The 19,752-nt window shown below is 50.8% G+C and overlaps 1 protein-coding gene across 1 annotated transcript; it reads left to right on the top strand.

The window, feature by feature from the left end:
- Positions 1 to 5,911: 5,911 nt before the first annotated feature.
- On the top strand, positions 5,912 to 16,154 carry LOC125952423 (larval cuticle protein A2B-like). Its single transcript, XM_049681882.1, has 4 exons — positions 5,912 to 6,029; positions 14,866 to 14,946; positions 15,107 to 15,223; positions 15,316 to 16,154. Exons 1-4 carry the CDS (start codon positions 6,018 to 6,020, stop codon positions 15,667 to 15,669), a joined length of 564 nt encoding a protein of 187 aa, XP_049537839.1. The 5' UTR covers positions 5,912 to 6,017; the 3' UTR covers positions 15,670 to 16,154.
- Positions 16,155 to 19,752: the final 3,598 nt, after the last annotated feature.

Raw genomic sequence — 19,752 nt, 5'->3', positions numbered from 1 at the left:
AGCAGCAGCAGCAACCGCAGCACCACTCACTCTGCTCAGCGCACCTGAGTCTGTGGATGATTCACGCACAACGCAAGTATGATGTTGCTGTTGCTTGTGCTGCTGCTACTGAGCATAAAAGGTAGCAACCAGTGAGCTTAGAGAGTGTTGGGTTTTCCCAGCCAATTCACTCGGTTGGCGGCTCGCCATTGCGTGTGCCAATCTCCAACCCAAAGAGGAGGACGATGACGACAACGACGACGACAACGACGACGATGGCGGCGATGATGCATTGTTGCACACGGACTCACTCACTCCGCTCACTCACTCGCATTGCATCAAATAAAACGCTCAATTGCGAGCCCTCACGTGATGATGATTTGCCACGAAAGGAAGTGAGGCACTCCGGTGTCCAAGCGGCGACACAACATCCATAACCGGCTCACACCGACATCGATCAGTGGCGCGCATGAGTCCCCGAGTCGCCGTCCGCCGATTTTCCCATGGATCCCATTCGCGCAAGGTCGCGCGCCCATCGCCACAGAATCACAGAATGCCGTCAATCCGCGTTCCGCGAGCGAGCCAACACCCAGATGGCAGCAAACATACCGAGAGGCTGCGCGCGACACTCAGCATGGGATGCGTAGCGCAATGGTGTGTGCGTTTGTGTGTGCGCGTGTGTGTGTGCCGGCAAACTTTTTGCTCGTGCTACTGTGCGACGATAATTACCATCAACCTCACCGAAGGTCACCAACGATATCCGAACGACCTTCGGCAATACGGCAATTCTCGGGGTCCGCGACGTTGCACCAGATAAATCATGGATTCTCCCTTCGAGCCACGTCGGGCCACAGCAACAGTGAGTAGTCGTTGGACTTCTTCTTAAAAGAGGTCTCTATTCTGCACGACTAACAGTTGCAGCCAACGTGTGGCCAACGCAAACGCACTTTGGCACCGTGACACCGAGACCTAGTTAACCGGACCGGGGAGGTGGTGGTGCAGTGGCGCATTCGTTGCGTCACGAGATCCGTCACCTCCGGTGACTGGTAGGCAGCAGCAGCAGCCGCCGGTCGACAGTTGCGCTGACAGGTGTAACGATCTGGGTGAGAGAGAAGGAGAGAGTGAGAGTACCAAACGGCCTGCAAACAGATCCATCATGCACTCGGCCGATCGGTTATGATCGTCCAAACCCCGGCCACGGGGGCCATGCATGTCTGACTGACCGGCGACAGATTAGCCACCGTCGGTCGGTGAGTCGGTGAGTGATCCGCCCAAATCCGCCTCCTTCGTTGGCTTCTCGTCGGTTGCTGCGAGATCGCGTTTCTAATCCGTGTGCCACCGGTGGCCACACCAGTCCTGCCAGACCGGATCGGCAAGGTTGCGCCTTACACCACACACACACCTTAGTCCAACCCACCCCGCTGCCCTACACGACGTTGGGGACGTTCCTTCTAAAAAACAAAACGGAACACCAGGGAATGGTGTTGCGACTAATGCGACTGGCCCATTGTCATCGTCATCCGATAGTAGCCATCAAATGCCGCTAAGTAATGATAAGGACGCGATTGTGAACGCGTGTTTCGGACAAGGGTTTACACAGTTTGGAGCGGTTTTTCAGCGAATTTGGGGGTCTCTATTCCCACGCTGTACTCGGGCGTTAAACCATTACGCATTAAACCACAAAATGACGCAGTGACCAGACACGTGGGATGTGCGGCTAGTAGTTTATCTTCTGGGCAACTGATTCGATACCTTGTGGCCCTAGTGATCTCTATGTTTCGTATGCAAAGTGTGGATTTAATAGATGATTGATTATGGTCGGTTGTTGGGTTGTTTGCGTCTCCAATGATGGTAATACCTTTGCAGAAGTGTAATATAGAATGCTAAGGTAGGATTTAAGATCTATATGCTTGAATTTACATAACTCCCAGCATTGCTGATGCTATACATAACCATTAGCATTACGGACATGGATTATGCGGATTTCATATTAATGTTGATGCATCGTAAATCGAACCACACCTAACACAAGACATTGCCGTTTTGTTGCAAAGTTGTACAATGTTACAGCTGATTTTATCGTTATTTGAATACTGTAATTATACTATACTGTTCGGTGCACTGTCATCAGATCATAAAACCTTATTCCTTTTTTTAAAAGACAATACCAAATGAAGACTAAAATGCATCGTTGTTTGAGTATGTTAGAAACAATATTGCTGAAGATTTCATGTAATTCCACAGGCAGTGAACTGTAGAAACTGACCAAGTATTTAACTGCAACTGACTAACTGGACACGCGAACACAGCATCCACAATTTAAAGGTGCTTATGAAGTTGAACACCTAGCAATATCTGTAGCAAATGTTGATCTATAAAACGCTTTAATCAAAAATAGAATTTTGATAAGTCCATTAAGGAATTCAATAGTCTATTTACTGAACTTTGCGAGACACATTTCAGACACACATTATCATCGTATGCAGAAAGAACCACGAACTGTGGCATAAATTATCTGCAGTATTTCGCTAAATCATCGTAAATAATTGGCTAAATAATAGCCCAATAGAAAACAACGGTTCACTGTAACCGAAGCTCCTACAATAGACGCGGCAAAAACTGGAACATCCAACATGTGCCCAAAAAACACGCACACCATTCCACAGCATGGCGTTGGCCGGTAAAAGCTGCTTCCCCCGTCAAAGGTGCAACGTCACAAATCGCTACAAAATGACATCATCACAGCCGTGCGGGATGGGTGCGTTCTTGCTTGCTTGCAGTGCGCTCACCGGCACATCACCACCTACCACCCACCACCACCCACCATTGCGCCAGGCAGGTGGCAGCAAACAGACGGCACTAATGAAATGCAGTTATGCTCGTGGCATCAAATTTCAGCACGAACCCACGACCGCCGAATGACGCTGACGAATCAATCAGCCGCTCCAGGCAGAGGAAACATGGTATGCCGCATCGTCATCGTCATGCGCCAGAGGAGGCCCAGAGTGAGAAGCTGAGGAACACCTACCATCGACCTACCTACACCAGCGACGACGACGCCGAAAGAACGTACACGGGCGGCGTGATGATGTGCCCAGGGCTTGGCCGTGGTGCTTGATGTGACCGTCATGTCGGCGTAGTCGTCGCGTCGACGAATGACAACGTCAGCAAATTTGAAGCCAATGCTGCTCCAGTCGAACGTTATCAGAATGCACTTTCGAGCTGGAAAACTAGATGCTGTTGCCCAAAACCGATGCGTTCCATAAAAAGCCACAAAGCGCCCAAGAAGCCAGTGCTCCCGGACGGTTAAGCGCTGGATATAGACAGGTGGTCAAAGGAGCACTTACGCGGTGGGACTACCTTAAGCCCAGTGAGTCTTTCCGTTCAACAGCACTTTAAAAACACATTGTTCGACATTTGGAACGCTGCATTCAAGACAGCTGGGGCTGTGGCTTCTCTGGTTGTGGACCGAGTGCCATTCTCTCGCACTCTGCTCATGAAGGGGCGCCCTTTTGTCGAATTACTGCTCGGTGAATAGGTGCCGTAATTGAGCACGCTACGTCACGCCGTTCCTTGTCCCAGATATATCAGAAAGCCCGGGCCTCACACAGTGACCTCGTCTGGATTGTTTGGAGCGTGTGCTCTTGATGTAGCCACCGGTACTACACCGTTTGGCCCTTTGGCTCTGCTTGGCATGGCTAAAAGATGGCTACGGCATCATTTGAAAAATGTTTGATTTATCGTCCGGCATCGCCTGCCCTGAAGTGGAGGTGGGATTTGGGGTGGATTTACGGTAGTGGATAGGTGCCGGTCCGAAGCTATTAAGCGACACCCAGATGGTCGTTTAGTTTCGTCGTCGTCGTCGTCGTCGTCGTCGACAGTGAACGCACTTAAATACCATCCTTCTGTTCTAGGATGCTCCTGCAGCTAACACTACGGGAACATGATGGTGGGATATGCACCATCATTGTAACATGGATCCAGCTTAGGAGAAAAAGAGAGAACCAGGGAAGGTAATTTTGTACAACAGACCTGTGTGGGTCAACCTATCCTGGCCCTGGCAATAGCTTATGGGGGGGAGTCGTCTAAGTCTAAGTCTAAGACTAAGCTGTGCTTGTAGGGATTTGTATTCTCGGACTGGAATCGGAAAGACTGTCTGAGGCCAGTCTCTACTTAGTGTCGCTAGGCAATGGGTCGTAGAAGGACATCTGCACCATGTGGTTAAATGTCAATTGAAAATGCAACTTTCAGACACGAGAGAGAGAGAGTTTTGCATATTCCATGTGGTACACTTTATAGCTTGCTGTTAGAAGATTAGCGAAAAAGTGTCCTTTTCAGGGAATCGTTTGGGAGCCATTTTCAGAGAAACGTTTAGAAGAAGTGCTTATTTTTTATTGCTTAATTTTACTTCAAAACTTAATTTAAGTATGGGAATCTATGGATTATTAAAAATAGACGAATTACTGGACTTCAGACAGACGTTCGAATATCGAATATTGTCGTGTTAAGAAGTGGATAACATTTTAAGGAACATTTCGTCTGTAAAGATCTAAATTCAACGGGGAAAAACGTTAAAAATACAATCAATTTGCATTTTGAAGCAAATAAACGTACAAATAAATGTAATTAAGTATGCTAAAAAGCTAATAAATGAAAAGAGTATTATTAATGGAGGCAATTCGAATAACGTCGGTAACTTTGTATTCACGAGAAGAAACAACAACGAAAAAACACCAAAAGTGCATGAAATGAAATAGAATAGATTTCACATCAGATAATTACAGTTTCAGCATAAATAATGATGGATAGAAGAAAAAAAACCCCTAAAGTAGAACTCCCAATGCCCCAACCTTCAGACGATCGTTCCAAAGCCAAATCACTCATACTTTTATCTGTCCTTGCTTAATGCAACAAACCCTCGGCTCGATTGGATTAAGCTGGATTGATTGCACATTTGAAAACGACATTAGACTGGCAGACGGATTCCGAAATCGCCGAGCTGCACTTCGGCCCCGGCTCTAGAATCCACTAATCGAATTGCACCGATTGCACCGGACACCGCCCGCCCGCTCCTCCTCCTCTTTCTCTCGCGTGGTTGATCATTTTTGATTAATCGTTTCACGGCTGATTAGTGGTTCTGCTTTAAACCGCAATAATGCATTTATGCTGTTCGGCCAAAGCCACAGCCAACCAGCCAGCCATCGATCTGATATCAGTGCGTCGTCCCTTCGGGAGATATCCGTCGCCGCCGCGTTCCAACTCCTACGAGGCGACTCTGGGACCACTGGCAGTCTCTTTCGCCCCTCCTCCCTTTCCTCCCTGTCTGGGAGTGAACTGTGAACTCGCAACAAACTTGAGCAGAACCGGGCGAAGGGGGCGTCCCCAGGCGCACCATTACATTGCGTCGCGTCAACGCACCGAGCACCGCCGCGTCTAGGGGTCACCACCACTCGTTGCCATACCCCTTCCCTCTCTCCCTTCTTCATACGCCTTCCCTCTCTCCCTTCTTCTTCCAGCCCACCGGACGCACCCGATAGCGACAGCTCGCGCGACGACATTTAAAGACCCGACCTTCCGCAACGACATCGATGCAACGAGAGCGACACCCTCCACCCCCTCCCCCCGGGGCTGAGGCCCAACCCAACCACATCAACAGCCCTCCGGTTCAGCGCGTGATACCATTTCACCCCGCGATACCCTCCCCATTCACCTCACACCCATTCACGCGTGCACTTTCGCCCTCTCTCTCTTTCTGTTTCTCTGTTTCTCTCTCTCTGCTTCTCACTCTCCCTGCTCGATCATGTTTGTCCCCTCCTCTGGGCGCACGCACGCACCGATCGCACGCATGTTTTGGGGGGTGTTGCTGGAGGCTGAGGCATAACTATATAAAGTGCAGCGATTGCATCGGAATCGGTATCAAAGTTGAGTTTGCCTTCGGTTCAACCGCACCACGCACAGGTTTCGGTGTCTCAGTCTTCCAAGTGTTTCTTCTGTCCCGTAGTGTTGAAGTCGAAGTTCATCTCCCCGAAGTCACCAAGATGTTCGCAAAGGTAAAAAAATCAACGACCACCACGTACCGAAGACGATACTGCGGAGTGCTGAAGGATCGGAAGAGTATCCTTGAAGAAGCGAGCATTCCTTCGTATCCTTGTCGACGTGATCGGTAGGATCCTCTGTCGTAGGAATGGGTCTAAGGAGCTCGAGAGCTTGAAATCCGAAGCGCAAAGTATTCAACATGGCACAGAGCGCACTCCCCGACCATCTGCCGGGGTGGTGGTAGTAAACATAATTTGGTGTCGAAAAGTTTTTCTCACGTTCGCCACACTCTCCCCCATCACTCTTGTGTTTGTGTGTGTTTGTGTGTGTGTGTGCAGAGTACACGCTCCAACATTGGCAAAAGGACGCAAAAGTTCCGAAGCACCATGCCGAGGAGCGATACATTCTTGCGGTTCAGAAGTTAAGCTTCGTCTCGATCTCGGTCGCAACCTTCCCTTTGCGCTCCCAGGAGGCAAATCAGTGGCCAATGGTGGCCCAGGGAAATCCCTATTCCATCACCCAATTAGGAGTTGAAGTTGTTGCTCGTTGTTTGAGGAAAAGGGGCAATGGACGTTTGCCCTTTCTCCCTTCAAGTGTCTTAAGGGAAGGAAAAGCAGAAGCGCAATGCTTCGATTTGTTTGCATTGAAAGAAGTCGCAGAAGTCGCGTGGAACCGCATGGCGTTTGTAACATCAGTAACAATCCTTTTCTAAGTCCGTTGTCTGCCTGCGAACTTTCACTTCCAACTCCACTTCCAGCTCGAGGATTAGCTTAGCTCGCGAAACCTTCTGGAACGGGCATCTGGAGGTGATAAAAATGAATTACGCGCGGTGCTCAGCCATCCGGCTGGTACGTTTCACCACTTGAGCGCTCCTTGAGCGAGCTGCCCGAGTTTACATTCATTAGTTATTCAAATTAAAGGAACAACATTAGAGCACAAGCTGTGGTCGCAATGGGCAGGAAGAGCTTAAAGGACGCCATCCACGACAGAGCCACGCATCCTCAAGCTCAAGCTCGAGCTTAATTAGGCTGCTTGAGCATAATGTATAAAGAGCAAACCTTTGCTCAAAGTGTGAGTGTGGGTGCAAAATGGGATAGAACAGTTACAGTTTGCAGTTTGCAGGGCCACGGTTCGTTCGCTCGAGCACCAGAATCATGAATAATTGCTTCAAACGAATGGCAAACGAAAGGCAAACGGCCAAGTGTTTCTTTACCTTGTTTAGGACGAAACGACGGCGCAGCGCCCGGCTGTTGTGGCAAACGACGGCCCCTCCCTCCTTTAGACATCTCCCCCGATGTCTCGTCTTTGCTGTCTCGAAGTCTCGCTTCGCATAACCGGACCGCACCGGAAGCTGCTGCCTACGGAGACGAACCGTGGACCGTAAATCCTCATCCCGTTCGAGCGACTATTTCAAAGGTCGTCGTCTGTCGGTAAAAGGAGGTACGACGAGGCGTTTCCAACGGCACGGGGATAAGGATATCCGCTTCCCCTTACGCCGCGAAAGGATGTACACCGCGCCGCAAAAGGATATGATTTCACCGGAAGCAAACGTGTGCACTTGGACTTATCGGAAACGGAAATGGGGCTACCGTGGGCATTGCATCGGCCGTACGCTTAGTCGAGTTGTGTGACATTGGCCGGGCAGAGGATTCGATTAACGCCTCATGCCAGTGCCTACCGTTCCGAGGAATAGCTCAGAGCGACGACGACGACGACGACGAACAGATCAACGTCGGATTGTCGGATTCATCCGGTCGGATCGTTTGACGTTTTGTTCGCAAGAAACTTCTGCGCAAAACATGGCATCCCATTAGCACCCCTTGCGCCCGCCCTCCTTTTTCTTTCCATGCTTCCATCTCGGCTTCCCGCCTCCGGGAATTGCAAGTTTTTTGTCCCTGGAAACGACGTCAAGACAACGACGTCGGTGGCAAATCGAGAAAATCGAGAAAACAATCCAACAACGTCGACAGCAGCAACGACAACAACGCCAACGACGACAACGTTGGTTAGTCAGACGTCAGATCGGATTCGCGTCCGATGACCAATCCGCGTCCCTCTTGCAGACTTGCAGGGACCGGGACCACACTTTTCTGTTGTGTTCTCGTGATTGGCTTGATTTTCGCCGGAAAAAAAAAACAGATTGATTCCGGTGTCGACAAATCCCGAAAGCGATTTGTTTCGCTCTCCTGGTCTGGTGCCCTCCGGAGGGGGCGAGGAGAGGGTGCGAGATGTCCCAGCGGTGCGCGCTTGTAGATCGCGTGTCGTGTCCAGCCAGCGGCTCATCGCGTCAATGATTTATTCACTAAAACAAAAAGGGCTCTCCATTGTTTTCTCGATGTGGAGAGGAACATGGAAAGTAGCTTTACTTCGGCTACGGTTTGGAACGTTTATTAAAAAGTTTCAGATGTTCCGGACCGGACCTATTCTGCCGTTCCAGGCCTCTTGCTCGTTTGTTGTAGATGTTCCAAGCCGTACCAAGCCGTTCCACACTGTCTAGGCCGTTCCAAGTTGTTCCAAACTGTTCTAACTCGTTCCCGTGACTGTTCCAAGGCTTTCCAAATTGTTCCTTATCGAACACTTGCACCCTTACGCGGTCGGCGATATCGAAACAGTCAACAACCTACAGGGACCTCTTCCTGTGTGGCCAACCCTGTGTGCCGGTAAATCGATGAAAACGCGGCTTCCGGTCGCCAAGCCGGTCCACCATTGCCATCCCTCACCCACCCTCTTCCAGACCCTTACATTTTGCATTTCAACCCCGGAAAGCGCGCGAGAGAAGTTCGGTGCGGAAATCTTCAAACTTTCATATCCTGTCCCCCTGATTTCAACGGGGGAATGGGTAAAAGGTGATGATGGATGGAATGAACGGGGAGAATGGAGAGAGAAGAAGAAGGCGAGAGGAACTTTTCGTCGCTTCATTAAAATTTCACCCACCATCATTACTTGTTGGACGAGTCGTGCCGAGTGGTGGAATGGAGAGGTGCTCCTCCCCCCCTTTCCGCACCATAAGCAAACAACCTCCCCCTGTCCATGTTCCTGCCCTACCCTGCACATCCCGGCCAGTCTAGTCTGACCGCAAATGTTGTACTTGATTTGGCCAAAAATTGGTGGTCCGGTGATGATGCGGCGTCGGTGATGGTGTTGGTGAAGGTGAAGGTTCGAAAGTCCAGAGTCCATTTGGAAGATTAATTCAAGGAATGCAATTTCGTCGAATGAATTCGGCAGCCCAGCCGCTTGGCCCTCGCGAACGGTCGGTCGGTCGGTCGGTCTACGGTTCTCACCACAAACGCTGTTAACCGCGCCACCACCCCTGCTTCTCACGCCACGCCGCCGTTGGGCAGGACGCGGTAAATCGCGAAAGTGTTTCGTGCGCCCCGGGGGAGGGAGAGAGGTCATGGGCCACCGTGCTCCCGATCGAGGTGGAATGGTAATGGAATTCGATTTATTTCAATCATCCCGCTCACTGTCTGCCCGTGTGTGTGTGTGTTGGAGAAGCACCTTGGCACACGTACACCGGTGTGACGCTCCGTGCCAAAAAGGAACTCTTTTACTCCCTTTTTGCGACGTCTCCTTGGGTCGATACCTTGGCTTGGCTTGCCTTGCGGGCGTCGTTGCAGGAAGAAGCAAACATTGGCCCGAAAGGTGCTCGATACAGATCGTGCTAGCTGGATCGGCGGAATCGAACTTCTCGTGGGTTCTAGCCGCACCCGCACGCTACGCCAGAACGTTCCAATGGCTCGCAAATGTTTGTGTTTGTTGTGGATGCCAACCACCCCCACCCCTCCCCGACGGCACGGGGGGTGGGAGTTGCGCAGAGAGGGGTGGCGAATTTTCAATTTTCACCTTCGCCTGAGTTATTGCCTCGGCACCGGAAGAGCAATCCACCCCCCCCCCCCCCCCTGGGCTGGGAGCTTTCGTGGGAGTTCGATTCGGTTTGGGAGGAAATTTCATTTTCCTCCAAAACAACCCACTCGAGGCTCGATGTTCGAGTCCGGTTCTGGGGGGATGGTTTCGCGCCATTCTTTCGAGTGTGCATTCGTGGTGCAGTACGGTACAGGATTAGTCGAGAGGTTCAATTTCGGGGATACTCCGATCTTCCTGCCGCCTTTTGAACAATAAAGTTCATAAATAAACACTTCCACTTCTCGTTGATGGTAGAATGCTGTGCCGTGTTCTAGACATCGTCCGTGGCCTCTAGAGTGTAGATGTGCGGAGTTAAGTTCCACCACTAACGAGACGCTTAACGACCACAACAGCACATTGGTGGCACCATTGGCGCACCGAGCTATCTAGCTGTCCAAGATATTAATGGTCCATCTGGAACTTTTTTCGGACACAGACAAGTTCTCCCCGATACCAGTCCTGTCTATTCTTGGCCAGCTCGTTCGTGTCTGTCGAGGTGACACCGAATTTTGTGGTAATGGACCTACGCCAACGAGGACGAGGCGGCGTCCCAGAGCATAACAAGTGAGAGAGAGACGAGGGAGAGAAGCGAAGTACCTTCTCCGTTCCGAGTAACGAAGTATTTCCATAACTTCAGACGACGCGCGCTCAAGTCTGGCATGAGCGAGGTGCTCCATTAAGCGCAACGACTACGCTGACGACGCTTCAGACCAGCATTACGGTCGGAACGGCCCAGCACCAGCACCGTGAACGGTATCGCCATTTACATTTTTTTTTATCGCCATCACTTTTTATGCTGCGGTTCAGTAAACAGCATCCCATCTCTTGTCGAGCAAAATTCGGTTTCCTTCTCAATTACGCCAAAAAGAAAGGGCCGCCCCCTTGTTAGACGATGTGCGCCAATCGGTGTGTCTGTGTATGTGTGTGTGTGCTTGGTTAAAGCTTAAAGTGCACTTGACATGCCGGCGAAAGAGATCCAAAGCGAGAGAGAGAGAAAGAGAGATCAGAGCGTGGAAATGAAATTAATTTAATCACTTCACACAACCAACAAACCGAACAGAGAAACCGATTCCTCTTCCCCCTAAAATTCGCCACCACGCACCCCTTCTCCTGACTCCTGACGGGTTGTTTACCGGGCGCCTCCATCGACGCGTCGTGGCAAACATTTCGGTGGCGTACCTGAGGCCGCACCTACTCGGGCGAACACAACAACAGTTCGATCATGGTTGCGCCTGTCAGTCTGGTGTTTTAGACATCGGGTTTTGACGTTGCCGGCAGCCGCCGAGTAGCAGCATAACACGATAAGCGCGTCCTCGGGATTCGATTACGCACACCAGAAATCGCGTCAGACTCAGGGAGCGTGTCGTAAAAACGGGTACACAAAAAAAAACACACACACACACGAGGGTGGTGTGAGTGAACGTGTGCAATGTGGCCACGTGGCCACGAACCCTCGAGCATTCCTCGATCCGCGAGATTGTGCACGAACGTTGCCCGAACGCAGAGACGCTGATCGAGCATTTCTTCGCTCCAACGCCAGGGATCAGGGATTTAAATACCGAAAGGGGATGGGGGGGGAGAGTGTACAGCATGCACCACACCACCACCACCAGCAGCGTCTGGGGCTAGTCAATTCGATTACTCAAATCAATCGATCGATGGTTGTGAGCTGAAGGTTCGTACAGAGAGCTGCAAAGAGCTTCTCGCAACCAAAGCGGGGGTCGAGCAACACAAAAGAACCACACAAACATACGTGGCTTCCCCTCTGGCCACGACTCCCCCTATAATCCTCGGCTGCGCACACGCTCTCTCGTTGGGTAATCCTTTTATTAGCGAACGAAGGAATCGGCATTCATATGTCATGCAATAACGAGGACAATCACGTCGTCGTCGTCGTCGTCGTACGTTGTTGTCGTCTTCTGTGTGCTACTCGAACCGTGAAAAGGAAGAGAGCTTGTGTGTATGTGTATGTGTGTGCCCATGTGTGCCTGGAAGAGATTTACTCGCCCGTGCATTAGCCGTCAGCAAGATGGCGAAGGATTGAGTGATCGACGGGACGGGCGCGCCAAATAATAAGCTCGCCACAATGGCGACCAACATACAAGCGAAGCTTTGAGCCAAATTGAAAACATTCCCCCTGCCCTGGTTGCCCTCTCCCTGTCTACTTATCTGATGGAACCCCCGGGGGGTTTGGAAAAGCTACGAAAAAGAAAAAACAGGAAAACCATCGCTCACCCGCTCCGGGGTGAATGCAACTGAAATTGGATGCAAATGCCATGCTCCACGGAGCGCGGGATGCGTCATCCTTTCCGTCCACCAGTGAGTGAACGCGGACGCTGGCGCGAGGAAAATGGATCGAATAACCTTGGCTGTCCACCACCGACTGCAAATAAGCGAATCCACAGTTCATTCACGTTTCACGGATTTAATTACCGCCAGCAGTCGGTTCTGTTGGCAGCACTTTCGAACCTCCATTCTAGACGCAACGCCAAACGGGGGGCGAGAAGAAAAAAAAAAACAAATTAAATCCAACGAAAATTCCTAGTCCAAAACAGACGGGCTCTCGCCCGTGGAAACGAGGAAAATGCGGCCATCGGCCCGGTAGAACCAACATCACACCGAGCATTAACAGAACGGTCAAATATTTGGAACCGGCGACCGGCGAGTGAATGGAAACTTTGCGGGCTGCTCCTTCTGTGCTCTGTGCGTTCGTTGCTGATGCTGATGATGATGAAGCTACTCTCTCTTTCTCTCTCTTTGAAGATTGGCGAGCACCTTTATCATCGACAGACTTTTTGGCTCCCTTTTTCCCCCGCCACTAAACCTGACATTAAATCCGTCCGGTGGTTCATCTTTACGCTTTGAAGCCGCTCGTCGTCTGTGTTTGCCGGATTTCGGGTTTCAACCGCCCTTCGGGCTTCGGTCTTTCATTTTGGCTCTCGTTTCCCGCCAGTATTGGAATCCCTTTTCTCTTTAAACACACTTTCACCTTCAGATACTTCACTTCCTGTGATTAAGAGGATCGATCCTTGTTATCGACGCAGCGCATTTAGTCATCGGTGACTATCGAAAATTGTTTTCTTTGAAAATAGCCCCATCTTCGCTCGTCTAGTGAAAGCTCCATTTCCATAAAAGTTACACCCAAAAATTTTTCAAACTTTTTCCAATAAGTCCGGGTGAGGAGCAGCAGCTCATATCCTGAGCTCACCGCAATCGACCGGAACCTCACCGTAACAGCTCAGTCAGCTCGGAACGTGACCACAAACTTTCGCTCCGCAAAAGCTTTATTGCAGTTTGAAGTTTGCATCAAAATGGCTCCGAGCTACTCCGCTCCTCGAGGTACCTCGCCTTGGGGTCTTTACGACACCGCGATGACCATTAACCAACTTCTGGCTGGCAGCTGTTGCGCTTGCCAATCGAGGAGATGCTCCGAGCGACAAGTGAGATATCGTTCACGGGCAAAATTGTCATTGCAAAATGATTTCTAAGCGCTCGAACTCGAATCATTCCAGTATTCAAAGATGGCGACATACGCTTAAAGTCACATACGAAACGCGAAAGGAGCGTGAGGAAAATGAGAAAAGCGGCGCGCTGCTAATCGGCGAGCAACAACTTGGGCAAATTACTTTCCTAAGTAGATCAACAAATTGCCGACTCCCCCGCCTCCAGGTCCCTTCGTTTCTCGCTCGAGTCGCTTATTGAATCCCGTTCATTGCAGGTGATTAAAAGCGCGTTTCGGTTTCGGGGTATTTGTGTCCCTTCCCTTTCCTTTTCCCTTCCTTCCAACAAAACAAGACTCCGGCCGCAAAGTTTTCCGCGAAAAATCACTCAACCTACTTTTTGCTTACCGAACCGTATCCACCGACTTCACCCAGCCGCTCTCTCTCTCCTCGTGTTGCTCGCCTTGTTTGAAAGTTTCGTGAAGGTATTCGGGGCCACCCCAAAACGGAAGCACCAAGACCGTGTCGATCCTCCCCCCGGCAAACGTCGGGTAGCATCATGTGCTCGCTGGCATGTGCAATAGCAACCATTTGTTGGCGGGAATGGGAGTACTTCCTCCAGGCCGCGGGAAATCGATGGAACATTCCAACGAAGCCCAGCATCCTGGACGCTGGAGCTGGAGGAGAGTGCGAGGTCGTAATGTGGTTCTCTCTGGCGAAACAATGAAGCATCAATGCGAAAGCTCGTACAATTACCCTTCCCACCCTCCAGCCCCCCACCCCCCTCAAAACACAACGAAGCGCGTGCGGTGAAGCGTGAAAAATCTCTGCGTGAAAATTACATCCCGCCCTCGGACCCACACATTCCTCCCGATCTAACGTTCAAGTTAAAGGCAAGGCGCAAGGAAGTCCCCTCTCGATAGCCTGCGGTGTGGTGTTGGATTGATTTGAAAACACACCGCTAGGCGCAAACGAACAAGATGCGACCATGATGGAGCAGCAGCCGGGGGGGGGGGGGGGGGGTTGGTTTCAATTTCTTCTTTTACACCCCCTCTCTCTCTCTTTCTCGCTCTTCATCGTCGCTCCAAAAACCCTCCAAAAAACATCTGTGATGTAAGCGTTCGTTTAATTTCGGGCATCGAGCGTCGTCCGTTTTGTTTTCGCAACAAAGGACAGCCTCCACGAACGCACACACACACGCGCGCACACGCGTACGAAAACGTGCTTACTTCTTTCACAGTACACGACCACCCGCCCCCCGCCTTACCACTTTAAGGGTGGTTTCATCCTTTCACAAACTTCGCTTTTGCGGTCTGAAGGAGAGACATTTTCGGGAAAAATTCTCCGAAATGACAGCAAGACAAAGGGCCAAAGGGTGACAGCCGATAGGCAGGGGCTGATAATGGTTGGGGGCTGATGAATCGTACCCTGCTACTCCAAATAACACTTCCTCAACCCCTTTCCTTCTCTCTTTTCTTTTCTCTTTTCTCGACGACACTCGCGATAGGTATTCGTCGTCCTGGCCGCCGTCGCCGTTGGAGTCAACTCGGTCGCCATTGGTGTTGCCGCACCGGCCGCCATTGTCAAGGTGAGTTCCCGAGGTCTGGCAGCCCCCGCCGATAGGTGTCGTCGGTCTTCGATAAAGTTTTAATTAATTTATGTCACTTGGAGCATTGTTTAAAGCATCGCCTCTTTCTAACTGTCTCTTTCTCTCTCTCGCTCTCTCTCCGGTTGTCTCTCCACAACAGACCGAGGAGTACGATGCGCACCCACAGTACAGCTTCAGCTACGACGTCAAGGACTCGCTGACCGGCGACAACAAGCAGCAGCACGAGACGCGCGACGGTGATGTTGTGCAGGGTCAGGTATGTCTCTAGCAGCAGGTCTTAGGGGGCGCGGGGTGGTATTTGGTGATTCTCACCCTTGCTCTCTTCCTCTTCCCCCCGGAACGGAACAGTACTCGCTGGTTGAGCCAGACGGCACTCGTCGCACGGTCGACTACACGGCTGATCCCGTGAACGGATTCAACGCCGTCGTCAGCAAGACCGCCGATGCCGCGATCGTGAAGACGGTGGCCGCCGCCCCGGTTGCCCACGCCGTTGTCGCTCACCATGCTCCGGCCGTCGCCGTCGCCCATGCTCCGATCGCTTACCACGCACCGGCCGCTACCGTCGCTTACCACCATGCTCCGGCCGTCGCTGTGGCCCACGCCCCGCTTGCCTACCATGCTCCGGCCACCTACGTCGCGCACGCTCCGGCTGCCTACGTCTCGCACGCTCCGGTCCTGTCGCACGCCCTCTACCACCACTAAGCGATCGCTCCCCGAACTCGTCCGTACGCTTTACTCGAGCGGCCATCATTGCACCAGAACAACAACTACAACAACAACAACAACGCACGCACGCACGCATGGCACGATATACGCAACAAAAGGAAACACACGCACACGTACGCGCTAGAGATGAACATGCCGTTCTTCTGTTTGGTCCGAGGCGTTACGTTTTAGTATTTTGTTTTTAATTGTAAAATGGCTGAGCAGCTCCCATGCGGTGGTCCATGCGGCCTTGCCCCCGCGCCGGTGTGGCACAGCAACACAGTATTAAGATCCTTTCTTTCTTCTCTTTCACCTCTACCTCGACCTTCACCTGTACCCCCCTTCACCCTGTCGTTTCTCTTCGTTGGGCGATCACCCGCCACAACGTCCCGTACCCGAGTGACGGAATAAAGTATTACTTTCCTTCTTCTTTTTTTGTTGAACTCCATTGCAACGATCAAAAGTGCAAGGAACCCAAAACCTATAAACCGAGCGTTTCTGTTGCCTTTCCCTTTCTTTTTTGTTGCTGTTACCCCATGATGACACGACGAGACGAGGAACGATGGTTATATTGGCCGCGCAGATTTATGCGTTCTCGGTATCTACTACTTCAAAGGAGCGCTCGGGAGTTGGGATCAGATCAAAAGAAAGAAATTTAAAACAAAAAAAACGTTTTGTTAATCGGCCACTGAAGGAGCTGCTATGCAGAATCCTGACAGAAACCTTACAATATGGTTTGGCAACATTACAGTTACAAGGAAAAGGAAGCAATTTTAGTTTTAATACAACCTTCCAAATTTCTTATATCGTCACCATTTTATTGGTGCACGAACCAACTCCAGCTTTAAACCATTCTTAGGCTTGAAAATATAGAATACGATCTTAGCTGCATCGTCATCTATAGTTGTAGGTATAGTTTGCTTAACTGGGTTAAATTTTGTTCAAAACAACATCTTACAAAGAGACTAGCTAAGGAATACTTTTATAGAGATACGAAGCTATTATCACCAACGTCACTGTATAATAATCACGGCTTGATAGTCTTGTGGTGCATTTTAAGCAGGTCTAGCGGCAATCAAGTCAAAGAACAACTTAAAAAGAACCCAAGTTGAACTAAAGGTGAGCTGAAAATCAAAAACACATTTCAAGACATGTGACCTGGTACACTTTCAGTTATGTATTGCAACTCTTTCGCACGCAGGAGGTGGCGAAAGAAAGTAGGAAACCATTCTTCACTGTTACATAACGTTCCACCCTTGCGTGAAACACCCTTCATTCAGGGAAAAAAAATCAACGAAGAAATCCATTCCGTTTCCGCTTCACTGTTTAACGTAATCCATATTTTTGTGACGACAAATCAGGCGACTGATGGGAACAGATTAGATAGCGACGTCAACTTGCGACCAGCGCAGTGGCCACCCCTGTCTCTTCTGTGACTTTTACGGTGCGACTGCCATCAGTCGCACGCCAAAGGAAAGGATATCTCCAGCGTAATCTAACGTAAAGCAGAAGACAGAAACCGACGGAGCGAGCATTGCAAATGACAGACCAACTTGTGTGTCCAGACAGCCGTCTGGCCGAGCAACCGGAGGATTCCACTCGAAGGATTCGAAAGAGTGCGGCGGAGGCGGAGTGCAAATTGGAAAATCATCAGCGCAGCTCAGAAAGCAAACACCACTGAGTGATTTCCCATCGCCCAACGGTGTTGACATAGTCGCATACGCGCACCAGAGCAAGAAAATAGTAGCAGACAAAGCTTAAGGCACCTCCCTTTTTGGTTGGCTACAGCTCATCCAAAGAGAACTCCCAAAGGACTTCTGATCCGTTCCGGCACTTGGTGCACATTGGTGCGAGCAGCACACTTCAAGATTGCCGAAGCATCATTAAGCTAAATTGTTACATTTCGGCATTAAAAAAACGGGTGAAAGTACGTCGAAACTGTGAGCCAAACAGCACTCATTACTACTTTGAGCCATAACACTCCCGGGAGGGAATGTGGTGCGGACTTGGTACAACACTCTGCACCCCGGGGGGGGGGGGGGGGGGGGGGGACTGTTTTATCACGTCCCGTGTCCTGTGGTTTTTTTTTTTATAGCATAGCGAAAGGATATTACATTTTTATGCCTTTAATCTGCTTCGCAAACCTCTTTGTAGTCGGCACACTTCCGACCGAAGTTTCTACACTCTCCACAATCCGCTGGATTGTTCGACGGTCGAGCGCTTTGCTGCAACAAAATTGCATTTACCACCGGTCAAACCCATCCACATGGCATTCCCCTGGCATCGCATTCCTCTGGTTCGCATGCAGTGCACCCGGCAAAAGGCGTATGTTCCGTCCACTCCCCAGACTCCAGAGTGCAATGCAGTTGGTGGAAGAAGAAACGAAAAACAAAAAATCAAGCAAGACCAAAACGATCATCAAGGGAACTGGTCGCTCTGGGAACCAGGAGCAACGCAACCACGGGAAAGGGGAAACCAGGCAGACAACAGGCGAAAAGTTGTAAAACTATTTTGCAATTATCCTTTCCCGGGCCTGCATTACGACCGGAGCGAGACCGGAGCGCATTACGATGCGCCATAAAGTTGTTTAGTGCCGGACTCCGCGGCCCACGCCTACGAACACCCTTACAGTTGGTCCCGGAGACTGTTTCGTGTCTTCGACACGGACCGCAGACCGAGGCCGGTCCTGTCGTTCGGTATCTCGAATCCAATCTTCGATAAGGATAATTTCTTGCCTGGCCGGTGCGGAACGATGGCCGGACCGAAAGGCCCAAAGCAAGGCGGAAAGCTTCGCTAAAAAGGATTACATTTCCTTCGTGCCTCGCAGACCGCACCCCTCAGAACACTCACCGGTGTGGTGATGGTGATGGTGATCCATGGATATGGGACCCGCGCGAAGCAGTAAAACTATTCGCAATTACGAAAAGCGGCCGCTAGTATGGTGCTTCGACGCGACGCACGGGACTCAAACCGCAAACGAGAATCTTGGACTTTGAAGGCGAAAAATGCGAATTTTCCAACCCAGGCCGGTGGTGGTGGTGGTTGTGGGGGTAGCCTGTTGCTTAAACATTTATGCAATGCTCGCATGGCATGAAAGCAGATTCCGGGCAATGGGGAATGCCGACCAACCGCCCTAACCGGACCGAAACAGGTCGTTTTGGACCGACCTTTTTTGCGACCCACGGCTCACCGGTGCCGGTGGTCTCGAGGGTGCCGTTATAGGCACCTGGGACTGACCAGAGCCGGGGAAAAAAGGGGTTTTCCCACTCACTATTAAGGGGGGCCGGGGCCGTGACCTAACACTGACCAAAAACCAGCAACCAGGAACAGGCATAAACCCCTTAAACGGAGGAACGGGAGCAAAAGCAAAAGCAAAAGCTTACCTTAATCATGGACCAGTATGTGTGTCCGTGTATCCGAGTATCCGTGTAGTATAGAGTGTGGAAGGAGGAAGAGGGCGCAGTTTTCAATTCCGAAATAAATCCTTGGGCCAATGGGTGCGTCCCTTGACCGGCTAGCTCAAGGGTCAATCACAGGTGATGGTGTTGCTCTTGTGGAACTCGGCGACGGCGATGGACGAATGAAGGCGTTACAGCGTAGAGCGATCCGTAGGTGGTTAGCATCTTCATTTACGGTGTAATCGAAACCGGACGTGGACGTGGACCGGACTGCCAACACACCGCAGGAATGGGAGCTTTACTGCTTTAATCACCAGCCCGGATTACTGACGTCTTCGCTAAGAATACCTTCGCCAGGAACACACACACACACATTCACACACACGGCTCGGACCGGGAAGAGGAACTCGATGGTGCTAGTACACTGATTCCAGGGATGTCGTGCCTTTGATTGACACTCGAGGAGCGCTTTCGATGGTTTGGAACACCACCATACAAACACACACGCACTCGCGCACGTGTTACACCTTACGGTCACTTGGACACTCCGGACTCATCGGGATCATTTTCCTGTTTCAGCTCAGTAGCTAGACGACAACGGCACGACACAGTAAGCCGGGCTTCCCACACCCTCTACACACACACTCTCGGTGCGGGGTTTTAAAGAACTTTAGGCTCTAGG

The sequence above is a fragment of the Anopheles darlingi genome, chromosome 2, assembly GCF_943734745.1.
Source record: "Anopheles darlingi chromosome 2, idAnoDarlMG_H_01, whole genome shotgun sequence".
Classification (NCBI taxonomy): Eukaryota; Metazoa; Arthropoda; class Insecta; order Diptera; family Culicidae; genus Anopheles; species Anopheles darlingi.
The sequence above is the reverse complement of the archived record's forward strand: the minus strand, read 5'-3'. Positions and strand labels throughout refer to the sequence as shown.

What these genes read in the sequence shown, in the direction of transcription:
- LOC125952423 (XM_049681882.1), top strand. An exon ending in CACCGGCCGCCATTGTCAAG is followed by an intron (nt 14,947 to 15,106) that starts GTGAGTTCCCGA and finishes TCTCCACAACAG; the next exon opens with ACCGAGGAGTACGATGCGCA. An exon ending in GTGATGTTGTGCAGGGTCAG is followed by an intron (nt 15,224 to 15,315) that starts GTATGTCTCTAG and finishes GGAACGGAACAG; the next exon opens with TACTCGCTGGTTGAGCCAGA.